The sequence below is a fragment of the Apteryx rowi genome, unplaced genomic scaffold (genome assembly GCF_003343035.1).
Source record: "Apteryx rowi isolate R43461 unplaced genomic scaffold, aptRow1 scaffold_46, whole genome shotgun sequence".
NCBI classification, from domain to species: Eukaryota; Metazoa; Chordata; class Aves; order Apterygiformes; family Apterygidae; genus Apteryx; species Apteryx rowi.
The window spans coordinates 2,782,693-2,796,866 of record NW_020450716.1 but is presented as its reverse complement, the minus strand read 5'-3'; the positions used below and the strand labels follow the sequence as shown (position 1 = coordinate 2,796,866).

The 14,174-nt window shown below is 39.3% G+C and overlaps 1 protein-coding gene across 1 annotated transcript in view; it reads right to left on the bottom strand.

The window, feature by feature from the left end:
* Positions 1–1,958: 1,958 nt before the first annotated feature.
* The window catches only part of URB1 (URB1 ribosome biogenesis 1 homolog (S. cerevisiae)), a gene marked incomplete at its 5' end in the record, with an annotated part of 56,675 nt that continues 44,459 nt past the window's right edge, over positions 1,959–14,174 (bottom strand). The window contains 9 exons of the mRNA XM_026077622.1: positions 1,959–2,734; positions 3,380–3,982; positions 5,718–5,959; positions 6,902–7,078; positions 8,327–8,436; positions 9,172–9,315; positions 9,854–9,960; positions 11,311–11,422; positions 11,972–12,132. Of these exons, the coding sequence (XP_025933407.1) occupies positions 2,529–2,734; positions 3,380–3,982; positions 5,718–5,959; positions 6,902–7,078; positions 8,327–8,436; positions 9,172–9,315; positions 9,854–9,960; positions 11,311–11,422; positions 11,972–12,132 (1,862 nt within the window). The remainder of the gene's footprint in view (positions 2,735–3,379; positions 3,983–5,717; positions 5,960–6,901; positions 7,079–8,326; positions 8,437–9,171; positions 9,316–9,853; positions 9,961–11,310; positions 11,423–11,971; positions 12,133–14,174) is intronic.

Genomic DNA, 14,174 nt, shown 5'->3' with positions numbered 1-14,174 from the left:
GCTTAATTTCTTAAAGTAATGGCTCTCCATCTATGTAAATTATTAAAATGCATTGATAATACATTGGCAGTAATTCACACACACAAATCATCTATGTTTTTTAAAGATATTTGACCATTAAGTCAGTCCGAAAGTACTTCATAATAATCTTTTAATTGCCATGTTACTAGAATATATTGAAGCTCACAGAGGCAGTGAGATTAAATCTTAAAGTTCCCACATGCAGAGCTACATTCTTTCTACTGCTAAGCACACATGAACTGATAGGACAGGCTAGTAGCATTGTCAGCTTATTTGCATTATTTTTTTCTCCGTTTCCAAAACTACCATAAAAAGGAGGAAAAGAACCCGTATATGAACAATCCTTTCCTCCCCTGAATACTTTGATAATGGTGACGTTAGAGATACTAATAAAACATTAAAAGTCAGGGAGAAAATACTCACTACTTGGCCTTTTGGAATATTTAAGGCCATCAGAAAACCATCATTTAAGTATGCAGAAAACTTAGGGGGATTCACATGCAACTTGTCAGGACTTCCACACGCTATTGCGAGGAGAGCTGACCGACGTGCATGACTAGCCCTATTTGTAGTCACAGACACCTCATACGGCTTTTCCATTCCATAACATCCTGCATCACATTAAAAAAGCACGCTATAAACATGGCAGTTATCTTATTTTTAGCAGTGACAAAACTGCATTCAGAAATCATTATTTCCATCCGCAGAAGGAAATATCAAGGTGTGCAAAAACCTGTCTGAGCACATGTAATTTGTATTTGCATCTGATGCCCCTATTTCCAGAAATGGATTTCACTCATGAATCACTCTTCCATCTCATCAAGCTTCAGCAAATGAATTTTGCTCCTGCAGGTACCAGAGTTACAAAAATATTTATTTTTTTAAGTGAACATAGCCAAAGGGCATGTGAAAGGGTATTACAAGGCACACAGGTACACCTCTAAAAATGTTCTGGGCTTGCAACCTGCTGTGCAGTCTCCAACAGCTGGTTTGTGGCATTTAGTTTTTATTTTTTGCTAACTTATTAAGTAGTTGAAAGGGGATTTAGTACTTCTGCTTTGCAGTCTCCCCATTGTTTGAAACATTTCCATTTCTTTTATTCTCCACATTTCTTCTATTCTCTCAAGCAAATCATATGATAAACCACCATCAGATGTGACCAGTCCCCTCAAGACAGCTGAACAATTTTTTCCATATGTGCCACGAATATTTTATTTTCCTGTCAGCTGAGGCGACAAGACATCTTTCCATTTTGCTCTGTCTCTGGCTATTGCCTTCTGTCTCTTGGCTCTCCTTTGGTTTCATTTTGCCTTTTTTTTTTTTAATGAAGTAAATTAAATTTTCTGCTGTGTCACACTCTAGGGATTTTATACCAATATTATACAACAATTCAGCCTCTAATGGGCTTGCAGCTTTTTCAAGTTTTTTTTTTTTTGATTTTTAAATCAAGTCTTAAGATTGAGAACAAGAATATTTACATGTAGAAACATTTCTTATTATTTGCATCTCACGTTCTTTTATTAAAAAAACATACACAAGTATCACAAGGAGTGTACATTTCTGATTTTTTCCCCAGTACAGAATTTGTACAAAGTACCTAGGCACAATACATATTGATGAGTCAGTTTAATAAATCCTATTTTACATTTCAAAGGTTCAAATTCAGGCTCTGCATATTTGGAATGGTATGTCAAACTGCCCTCAAGGCAGTGTTCAAGAAATATTTATCAGAGTTCACAGAGAATTTCCAACAGAAAACATGTATAATCAATCAGCAGCAAGTCATTTGCATTTTATTCCATCTCTGGTCCTTTCAGAGTGAAGGGAACATAGGTTTTTGCTGCAAGTATGTTCCAGCACTGATGATGGTCAGGTTTTTTTTGTTTTGTTTTTAATTAAAAAACAGAAAAGACAGAATAAAACCACAACAGCTCTGATACAGATGCTTTCAAAAGCATTTTAATTTAAAAACAAGAAGAACCACAGACCATCATAATTCCAATGTTCACAGTCTTCTATGCATACTGGTTTTGCTATCATGTACCACGAAAGAAACAGAGTTCTTCAAGAAATAGTAAATCATCATGCTAAACCCCCTTTGCACTTAATACCAGATTGTGAAGTATTGCAGTCTTTTTTCTCCATCTTACATTGGGGAGATGATGGATTTTAACTACATGGGGACTGAAATAGAGTCCAGAGGCAATACACTGATCAGTCTTTTTTGGTTCTTCATAAAGTTAAAAATGCCTGTAATAAAACTGATATAAATAATATTCAGTGTCCCATACTGCTCATCTCAAGAAAAGGGAAATTATGGCTTTAATGTTCCACTGAGACATGATGAATAGAAGTCTCTCCATCTGAGTTTGCACATAGTAATAAAATATTGATCTTTATGACAAAACAAGTTAGATTTGTCTGGAGGACAGTTCAAGAGAATTTCATGGCTCACAGCAACGATGGCATAGCATATAACATTAAAGATTAAGTGTCAGCCCAGTGAATTAATGCCCCAATGTAGCCAAGAAAAGGGTTTTGCAAAGAGACATAATAGTTTCTTCTCCTTGTTTATGGGTTTCCATGTCATCATCATTTAATTTATCATCTGTGCTGCTGTAGATCAGTTTGACATGGGTTATTAACATATCTGGCTCCTGTGCTCCCAGCCATATGTCCCCAATGTAAACAGAAGTCAGGAATACACAAACAGCTGTGAAATAAAAATTAGAGAAGAGGAATCAGAACAGATATTCTTCCATTTCCAAACACCTATACAAAAATAACCCATTTTACCAGATACCCTTCCAGAACTGTGTTTTAAACTAGCTTCCTAATTCTTTTCCTAGACGGAAGATCCGAGCATTTTTTGCTCATATAAAGCCTATGATCTACCCCATACTAACAACAACAAGAAAAGTTCCGTCTTTGCAGACCTTTCCAACATCTTTAAATAAAATGGTTTAAAACCAGACCAGTGGCTTTTGCTATCAAATGATAACAATGAATAGCGTGCAGATTAGAATCCACACAGACTTACTTGTTGCAGACTACTTTTCCCCTTGCAGTTACATTTTATATATCTCACTGAGCACTTTTTAATCTTAGATAGGAAAGTTTCTTTTAGGGAGTATGACTGTTTTACTATCAGAAATTCCTATGGTGCAACCATATTCTGTTCTACAAACCCATGCATCCGTATCACCAGAGACACAACTTTCTTTTTCTGAATTGATAATCACCAAAAGACAAAGGCAAACATCTGAATGTTTTGATGAAATTAAAACATGTAACTACCTACCTTCTACCATTAGCACCTCTGCCTTGTAACAAGAGTGATAAAGAAAAGATCAGTTACCTTTCTTGTTTTCATTCTCTTCCGTCATTGCTGACAGGCACAATGTTTTCACAAGTTCATGAAAGCTGTTGTTAGTCAGGCCCTGAGCATCCATCAGGTGAAGCATGATTGAACTAAACAAACAGAGTTCTTTCAAGTGTCCAGCTGTCCCATTGCTGGCCTCACAGATCCGAGTGTAAAACTTGAAGATGTTGTTTCTCAGCGTGGCATCCCCAAGAATCTCCTGCACTGCCTCTGGGTGTGGTAAAATGCATTTCTGTAGCCACTGCAGAGTTAACAAAACATTCTGCATATTGAGGCTATGCTCAACCATGGACTTTATGAGCCATTTAGTCACTATGTAAGTGGATGCACAGGTAAGACTGACTGCTTCACCTTCAAGGTCCACAAACTTGAGGGGCTCCTCTGGATGTTTGGTAGGCAGGGCTGGGAAAACAGGCTCCCAGTGTGAAAATATGGAAGTCAGGTGCTCTCTGCACTTCTCCAGCTCAGATACTTTCAGGTCTGCATCAGTGTCGTCTTCTCCTTCTATCTCATTTTTTTTCCGAATGTGATGATATGCATGAAATGAGGCTTGAGATTTGTTCTTTTCTTTAATATTTTCTATAAGAAGAAAAACAAGAGCAAAAAAAACCCCAGGTACTTCAAAGCATTTTCTTTGTACAGAATTATGCAGCAAAGATGGCACCACACATTGTTTTAGCTGCTAAGAGGATAAGTACTGGCCTCATTTAGCAGTTTAATAAAGCCTGTGTAAATCAGAGTGAATGGGAATCAGCTACAGTCTCCCAGTAACTCACAGGCTGAAACACGTTACTGAACTGGACCTCATAACCTTGAGGTGAACAATAATGCTGCCAAGGCCCTGACCCAAAACGCAGTACAGCCAAAGTAGTATTTTACAGGTCCACAAGATGCAGTTTTATCAGTAAGGCTACATTATTTACACAGGCTGTGAGAAATTTTCAGACCACTATTGTTTGGGCTGGCAGAGGCATACCACATGCCTCCCTACAGAAGGAGACACCAGCACAGCTACTTTGCTTTTGAATGACACAAGCTAAACCAGCAAAGTCAGCCTTCCTTCAGCTTCAGCACAGCCGCTTCCTAGCTGACAGTCTGGCTGCTATGGTGMTGTCAATCAAGAGCACATAAATTTTCACATTTCAGGTGAATCGCTAGGTCAGTTCAACTTCGTAATGCAGAGCCACCCTCAGTTAGACGCTSCTTGTGTCATGGGAGCAGCAAAGCTCCCAAAAAGCAATGGTGCTTTATTCTACCACCACCATATTGAGCAGAGTGTTTTATAGCAATCTATTTTTGAGGAGTCACTGAGGAAATCATTAGAAGCTTCAATTACGTTGCACTCCTGCAACTTAAAAAAAAAAAGAACCAAACAGATTTCAGTATTTTTTTTCCAGGAGTGGCGTGGCGGGGGAAGAAGACAACTCTTGAAAGGTAACCTTAAAAATAAAATTTCAGATAGGACCAGTTTTTGTAGCTGTTTTATAAGCTGCTAAGGACTGGAACAACAGCGCTTTTTTTTGCCTTTTTTTTTTTTTTAAACTATTGATACAGTAAATTATAGATGTTGCTAGAGTAACTCTAAAAATCCTCAAAAACACATTAAGAGACTGTGGAAAATTTTAGAAAAAAACTAAAGCTTTTATAGTATATTCCTTAAATACAATGATCCTTTAATAATTAGTTTAACTGATTCAGAACAGCAAAAGAAACCTATTGAAGGTTATAATGTACACCAAGAGCAGTTGTTAGACTTGCAGGAAAGCAACATTGTTTAACACCTCCTACTACAAATTTCCTTATACATTTTATTCACAGAGATTACTCAACAAGACAGAAGTCATACAAGTCTAAATGTTGGGGGTTTTTTGCTATTTCTTCCAACGCTGACAACAATGAAAAAAATTAACTCTTTCATTTTTTCTTGTTTTACTGCCAATTTTTACTTAAGTTTCACTTTCAGATCCCCATTCAYGCTCAGAATGGTTCAAGGCTTTGAGCACAAAGCCTCCAAATACCATTTTTTAAAGGTTTTTTTTTGAGAATACAATTTTTAAAGCCTGCTGCTAGATCTGYAGCTAAGTTTTATTTTAAAACTCTTTCCCTTTTTAAAATTGTATTTCTCCAAAGCTTCCAGAATTGTGTTAAAGTTAAAAATCACTGCAATAAAAACCTGAAAAAGTGCTTTCCATCCATTCCTCCTCCCCCAAGCTATATCAATGTTTTTTTCTAAAAATTTTGCCTCACTTTTATGGTTAGCCTATCACAGTTTCAACAATATTACTTCTCTTAAGCAAATATTGTTAGTACTTACTGAGCAATTCTTTGATTCGGTATTTTTGAGCAAGACTCTGCACATCATCCTGAACCTGCAGGTCTTTTTCAATGATGCTCCACTTATGCAACAGCAGCAGGATCTCCTTGTTGGAGAGAACACTGTCATTCACAGTGAACCGGTTCATTTCTTTGAAGGCCTCAACAACTACAGCATGATACCCCAGCACAGAATTCAGTGTACTGAAAAACTGAGTCAGTTTGGCTAGATCTAAATTAGTCCTGTTAAAATAAGAAAAACAATGTCAAAAATTAACTAATGTGGGTTTTTTTCTGCATGCTAATAAAATAAGTACAGGTTTTTCTCCTTACAGTTCTCTAGACATGGAAACTTGTTTCTCAGGATGCCACTGAATTACTTCCATTACCATTGAATCCCCAGTGCTTCACTCCATCCATGTTTGGCAGAACAAACAATGTAATATAGCCTTTGCCTTCCGCCTGTAAAGGCCAAGGGCAGATGACACACACAGAAGGSGTCAGAGGTCTGGAGCTTTAGCTACACTTCTTCACTTTGCATGAATTGTCAGAACTTTGAGRAGGAAAAAAAAATAAATGTAGCTTGTCCAGGCAGTGGCAATCCTTGTCTGCATGAAGAGCTGCCCATGCTATTATGAACCCAAGCAGAACTGGTTACCCATCTGCTCGTTACTGTCCAGGCTTCAATTGCTCTCTGCCACTGCTGCATTTAGACAGGTTAATTGTGTTACATAAGAAAAGACTGACCTCTTATTTAACATTTTCATATAGAACTTGGCACAATTACTCTTTGTACAATTTGTAGGTATTGTTCAGGCACAGAAAGGGACTAAAGCTTGGGAAACATGTTAAGTCCTTGCAGTAAATAGTGTTGCTGACCACAGGCTCTAATCCAGAAGGAAAAAAAAGTAATATATATCACAGCAGCTTAAAAACAGCCAATAATTAAGGATGTGGAACTTGACACAGTGTGTCAGCTGTCCTGTTATTTCCAATATATTTAAACTGCTAAATCTTCCTGTCAAAAAAAACTCATCAAGATTCACCAGTCAACATTCATACTGAAGGGGGAAAAAAAGAAAAAAAAAAAGCATTAAACTATCAGAGATGGAGACATTCTTCTGTCCTTAGTAAGTTTCAGACAAGACAGAGGATGACCTGCAAATTGATTAAAAAAAGACTTACCGAATGTGTTTGACCAATGTGATCAAAACATACAGAAATTCATTTATAAGCTGAATAGGAAGAAACTTCCTGTTCTCCTGGGGCTCTTTCTTGCTTTCTCTCTTGCCTCCTAAATTTGTTACCCACAGAGCTTGGACTAAGGAAATGATTTTATTTAACATCTTATTTTCCAGAAACCTGCAAAACAAAACAAAGCAACACATACCCATATAAAAGGCAGATCCTAGTCATGAACCCATCCATCTCCTATAGGGGGGCATAATCAAGTGCATGTTTGGAGCCTTGCAGCCAGACCCCCCCCTCCCCACCCCACCCCTCGTCAGGGCACAGGAGAGCAGCCCTTCGAAGCCCTTCCCCAGACAAAGAGCAACCAGCACCTCCTGCCCGGCTACCACCCTGCGGGTGGGGAAACACAGTATTGCATCACAGCTCCTGCAAGAGACTAGCGACTTCTGACTTGCTTCTTTATGTGTGAATAGCTTTCCAAAGCAATCCATTAAATTGCAAACATCACCACCATTTCTTTAAAGCAATTACTGTTCAAGACAGCTTGCTCCCTTACAGTTTAGAATTTCTGATGTTGGTAAGACTTTACTTAATAACAGCAATGCTTACAGTACAGTATCAGGAGCCATATTTACTTTGTTATTCTAATGAAAAGAAAAATCAATCATGATTTTGCACAGAGAATGCAAGAAAAATTCTCCTCAGAAGTCTGATCACAAAATAAGTATTGGGTGTCAAGGCCAAATCTAGGCTTTTTCATTTCCAAAYGGGTGCAAAGAGAGGCACACAATAGGGGAGCATCAGCTGTCCCTACTCTCAGCTCTCAGGAACTGTGCACATTCTGCTGTGCCCACTGTGGGTGCTCACTGGGAACCTGTTCTGACTGGTCACAGTGCAGAATCCTGACACCTTGCTTGAATCTGTCAGGAAAATCCATGCAAAAGGCATCTGTGTGTGTATGGACATACACATATTGAGGGAAAGGCAAGAGGAGGAAGAAGGAGTGGGGGGAGGAATGTTATAGCCAGCTCAAATTCATTATCGTGCCAAGTTCTTTGTAGGAGGTCCTATGACAGGATGTGGATTGTGGGTAATAAAAACGAAAAGTACACAAAATAAAATAAGGTGCTATTTTGTTTTCTAAGATTTTCAAGAAAGTGTTATCAAAACCATGAACCTCCCCCCCACCATCACCCCTCCTACTACAACCTGAAAGCACCTTGATTATGTTCTGAGAAACATTAGGGAACACTTTAGAGTAGGGCAAGTTCTGCCAGTACAGCAGATAGGTGCCAACTATCACAACTGCTGATAGGCCATCTCCATATCTGTGCCCTTGTTTTCATAGTCCATTGCATAACTGTTTCCCATGTGCAAACAGTAGTGTTGTTCCCATTTCACCAATATTTCCTTTGTCACCTTTTCTCCAAGATATGCAGTATCCAGGTTAGGAGGCTGTGGTCTTGTATCAGTTCATAGGCAGCTTTGGTGACACGGGCAGCATTTTGTAATATCTCCAGAATGTGATTCTGAAATAGAAAATACAATTCGTTCTTTTACAGAATTAGAATATAGTCAAGATCTAATTACTATCAATGTTTTGGAAGGATATAATTAGCAATCTGACTGTATCYGGAACCTAATCAAATAAAAGGTAAAATGTATTACCAAACATCTTATGTTCTTAGCAACCCCAGGGAACAAAAGACATTTTCTTTTCAAGGCTTTACACACGCCCAGACACTATCAAAAAGACAAAGTCCTTAGGTAGCAAAACAATTTTCTGTCTTTAGCCAAGATTTTGACACCTAATTGAGACACTCTAAAGAGTTTAGATTTCCCTGGGTGGAAGCTTGTGAACATGAAGGCTTCTGACTAGTGAACCGTTCTTCCTAATAAGCACGGTACATGTAACATGCTGGATAGGCAACAAACAGACCTAAAAAAAGCTCTGACCATATGTGCAAAACTGTTGTTTCTGCAATATTTTCCATGAAGCAGTGGAAATAAGGTTGTAGAGCCAGACTATCAGCTGATGAACATGAGTGAAGCTTCATGATGGCATGGACCTGTCCCAATTTCAGTGGCAAAGAATGTGACTCACTGACTTGATATAATAGATATTTTCCCCATCCCCACATACATAATCAACAAGGAACAGGTTTTCAAGAGGGAAAGGGAAGAGTCAGCTGCTCCTTTCTGCTTTTTATGCATTTAAGATCTCCAAACCATAGCATTTTTTGTTTGTTTGCTTAAATACCTACCTGAGAGTCCTCATCACACAGGGGACTGTTGAAAAAGGAAAGAATGACATGGAAAATCCTTTGGTAGTCATAAAGTTGATAGCAGTATTTATCACGCAGCCCTTCTCCAAGGAGCCTAAGAACCCATTCACGCTCTGTTTTGTGCTAGAAGCCACAAGAAAAATACCAATGTCAAGACATTTCAATACAACGCATGCTCATAAGAGCATAAGCACAACACACTGATTTCCTGGAATTACCAGCACAGCACTCAACAGCTTCTTCCAGACTTCTCAACTTTTATCCCTATCAAATTTAATCAGTAACAAAATACATCAGGATCAGTTACTCTGTAGCCTAAATATGCTCTGATAATGGAACTTAAAAGGTTGATATTTCTAAAATACTTCAGTTGAACTCAACTTTAATATTCTAAACTCAAACATGAATGTAAGCTAGCTGGGACAGAAGTTGTTTGTTGTGYTTATACTGTACATGCAGCACACCTCATGGTTTTATTATGTGCTACTATTAAAACTCCTCCAAAAAAGAGAATACTTCCAAATCATATAATATAAAACAAAACAAAGATATCTCTGATTAATTACCCATGAAAGAATAAGGTTTGATTGCATTTTTATGGCTTTTTTTCTATTATTTTCTGAAGAATTACTGAAGACCTATGATGTGTTTCTTACATTACCTCCAAATCAAAGCTGTAGAAAAGCTGAAAAAACCCTGGTACTTTCCTCAGGTCCAAATACTGGTGTGACAGAAGGAATCTGTTTATCTTGGTGTACATGTGCTCCTCTGTGAAAAGAAACAGTSGTTATTGTGGAGGAGGACAATGGCCACAAAACACAACCATGCAGAAAAAAAAAAATACACAGAACCTGTATTTTCCAGTGTCTCAGCTAGCTGTCAGAACAGTGTGTTTATGACAGAGAGAAGGCTTTGTGCTATAAGGCCGATTATATCGTTGGCCATCCTTCTCTTCCCCAAAATGAAAAGCTCATTCAGGGAATGCCCAAAGCAGGTGACAAGATGAACATTCAGTGCAGCTCAGGTTTCAGCAAACAAAAAGTATCTTACTTCATTCAAAAACAGAAGTCTGCTGTGAAGTTAAGAGACAACTTTGAGCTGGGCCAGGGGATTTCAAGGGGAAATTCAAATCCAGAAGCGTTTTCTCACAGCTGCTTAAGTCTGGTCAGGAATCTTTCCAAGGGCAAACCATGTATCTGACTAGAGACTGCCTCACGGACATGTTCAATCCAGTCCTATGCACATTCATAAACACCTCATATCCCTGAGGCAGCAGCTGTAACTCATGAAATAGGTAAATAACATGAGTAAAGTGTTACTGAACAAATGGGAGAGGTAGCACCACATGCCACATCAATGCCTCCTAGACAAATGTGTTTAAAGGCCAGAACTTCAGGTGTAGTTACTCATGCAAACCTCCCAGAGGGCTTGTACATGGCATATAAAAGGTTGTGGGAGGATGAAAGAGGCAATAGGCATAARCTGAAACAAGAGAGGTTCAGACCAGGCACAAGGAAAAACTTCTTCCCCATGGGGACAGGCAGGCAGCAGAACTGGTCGCCCAGAGGTACTGTACTGTCCCCATCTTGGAGGTTTTCCAAGATCAGTCTGGACAAAGCCCTAAGCAACCTGGTCTGCTCTCATAGCTGACCCTGCTTTGGTCAAGAGGTCTAACTACAGACCTCACAAGGTCCCTTCCAACCTGAATTATTCCCCGATTCTATGATTCTCCTTCACAACAGTGATTTACATCGATTCAGTGTCTAAGGACAAAAGGGGACTCAGACCAACCTACTTTTATCTGCCTAACAGGACTCAGTTTCACTCAGCCAGTCCTGTACTCAGCTGTACCTCAAAATTACTAGGAGGCAGAGGCTTCATCTGTGATGGTTAACCACTGTTCTGCACACAAAGCATGACACTTCCCACTTCCCAGTAAGGCACTATACACAAGCATTCAAAGTTTTTTCTTGAAACACGGGAAAGAGTACTCATGACTGCTACCACACTCACGGCTACTGCATCCTGCAGTTATCACTCAAGGACATCGCTCCATGCACAGCTACTCTCTCCTGTTAAACACTCCAGGAGTTCAATATGCACATTAGATTACAGTACCTGGCTTCAGCATCTGCTGTGCTACACGAGCAACGTAGAGGGTTAMGGAGAAGGTAAATCTGAAGTTCTGCTGCCTGATTCCATTTTGCACAGCATCCATGAGATACAGCAACTGCAGCACAAGAACCCATGTGAGAAAAGTGCTTGCACCATAACTCAAAAACTTACAACAGGAGAGTGTGAATACAGAAATAAGCTTTTATGATATTTCACAGGTCATAAATCAAATGCCAGTCCCMTTGGAATTATAGGAACTGACAGGAATTCCATTCCTATGAATCAAGTTGCTAAGCATTTCACATTTCACACAATTTTTCCCTTTTTTCTGCCCATTGATTACAGCTGGAACAAACACAAAGGAAAAAGAAACAATGGTATAGAGGATAAAAAGCTTCTTAAAAAAATCAACATATTAATTTAGCAATCTCATACATATTGGTTTATTAGAATTGGTAATTGCTTAAACCGGGGRCAGTGTGCACACAGCACAATTGCAGTTTTGTCAGTGCCTGTAAGATCACAGATACTGAATGAGGTCCTGACTGGCTCTCTCATGATATACAGGTGGACAGATGAGTAAGGCAGTGACTTTCCCATAAGAGTCCATGGCCTAAAATGTCTGACCTGACAGAAGTAAACTATCAGCCTATCTCAATCTTACCTGTTTCTGTTCTTGAAAGCGAGCTCCTTCTAGATGAGAACGAAAGGAACCCAGGACAAAATATGCTGCTGCTCTCATATTGGAATCGTAGCTGCTAAGTGCAGCTACTGTTAGACCTAGGGCATTGACTTCTACAAATTTGTGACATGCCACTACACACTCTGTGTGGGAAGAGAAAGGAAAAGAAAAAAAAAAAGGAGAAAGAGAGAGAGAGAAAGAAAGATAAAACATACAGTACATAAAATTCACAAGTCATAGAGCATGCATGGCACTGTAATCCTTAACAAAACTTCTATTCATAAACATCAATTTCTAGATCTACTTTTATAAATTATTACTTCACTGCAAATGCATATGCTGAAGGCTCCTTCTGCTAACAAAGGCATTCAGCAAATCACTGAACAAGAATTATTTATCTGAGCTGAAATTAAGCCAATTAATTTCAATTATCTGAGACAGATATGATTCTGCCCGGTAGACCATGCAAAGTTAGAAGTTCTGTAAAGACATCATGTATCTCACTGTTCAAGGAATGTTAAGCACTAGGAAGAACAAGAGGGAGAATTCTCCTCCTCAAAATATTTTGGACTTTTGATAGTCTGTGCCTGAAAGAAAGAACAGCAGAGCCAATGAAAGCCTATCTGCACTAAACAGCTTCTGTAATAGAGTGGAAAACAGAATAATACTTAAATAAGACATTAGCTAGGGTAAAATAACCAATCATTATCGTGCAGGCATGAGCAATTCTGCAAGATATATGCTAATTGAAGTACAAAGCTGTGCCCCTACGCCCTTCTGGAACAAACAAAATCACAGAATGGTTGAGGTTGGAAGGACTTCAGGAGATCATCTAGTCCAACCCCCCTGCTCAAGCAAGGTCACCTAGAACACATTACACAGGACCCTATCCAGATGGCTTTTGAACATCRCTAAGGATGGAGACTCCACAACCTCTCTGGGCAACCTGCTCCAGTGCTCAGTCACCCTCACAGTAAAGAAGTTTTTCCTTATGTTCAGACAGAACTTCCTGTGTTTCAGTTTGTGCCCGTTGCCTCTCATTCTATCTCTGGGCACCATGGAAGAGAGTCTGGCCCCATCCTCTTGACACCCTCCCTTCAGATACTTACACATATTGATAAGATCCCCCCTCCAGCAATGAACAGCAACCAACCAAACAGAAAACGCACCTTTGAATCTAACATATCTCTTCTGTAGCATTTTGTCATCATGATTGATGGTTTCTCATTTAAGGACTGTGTGTTTTGAAGAGCTTGTGCCATTTCTACCCACTGATGGCTAGAAATGATTTGATGAAAAACTTCCAAATTGTCTCCTGTGCTATTTCTATTCTATTTGTCAGTAAAGACAGCACCTCAGTTTTATTTTACCAGCTAGAGTGCAAATGTACTGACTTTAAGTTTAGTGACAATATTCACATGTCTTCTTGTAACTCAAACTAAAGGTCAGAAACAAATGTTTCTATTTAAGAAAGAGATTCTAGTCTTACTGATGAGTGTCTATATTTGGTCCACTGATTTCCTATCTCACCACCACACACACCCCTAAAAAAAAAAGAAAAAAAAACACAGATTATTTTTGCCCCCACACCAACAGCTGGGCTGTTTCGTCTCTTCCTCAACTGCCAGAACTCCTACTTCAGTCTCCTGCCTGGCAGTTTCACACTCAGCTCTGCTAGCTACAGGACAGGCAACAGCAAGGTCTCAACCTCCCTACAGTGCCTTCCAAGCAGCCCACTGCTGACCCATGCAAAGGCACCAGAATAGCAACGAAAAACCACTTACTGAAAAGATTTACACAGCTATTTCAATTCTAGCCATTACTGTGCACTTCCCTACCACGCTCCTCACCAAAGCATTTCATGTTTAACCAGCGCTATTCAAACACCTCAGTCACTCTCCTAGTGAGCAAAAAGATTCCTCCAAACTGTTAGCATGGGATACCTCTCACATCGCCAGAGTTTGTACAGATATGGCTCTACCCTCCTCTACTTCCATGCACTGGACAGGGCCGCTGGCTGAGCGCCAAAGGGAAAGCAAGAGAGGTGTGCAAAAACAGGGCAGGAAAAAGAGAAACAGAGCTCCCAGATACCTAATATGTGCCTTCTCCTATCTTTTGCCTGTGGCAAAGCAACTACGCATTTCCATCTCCTCAGGCAAGATACAAGGGTGCAAGTTATGCACAG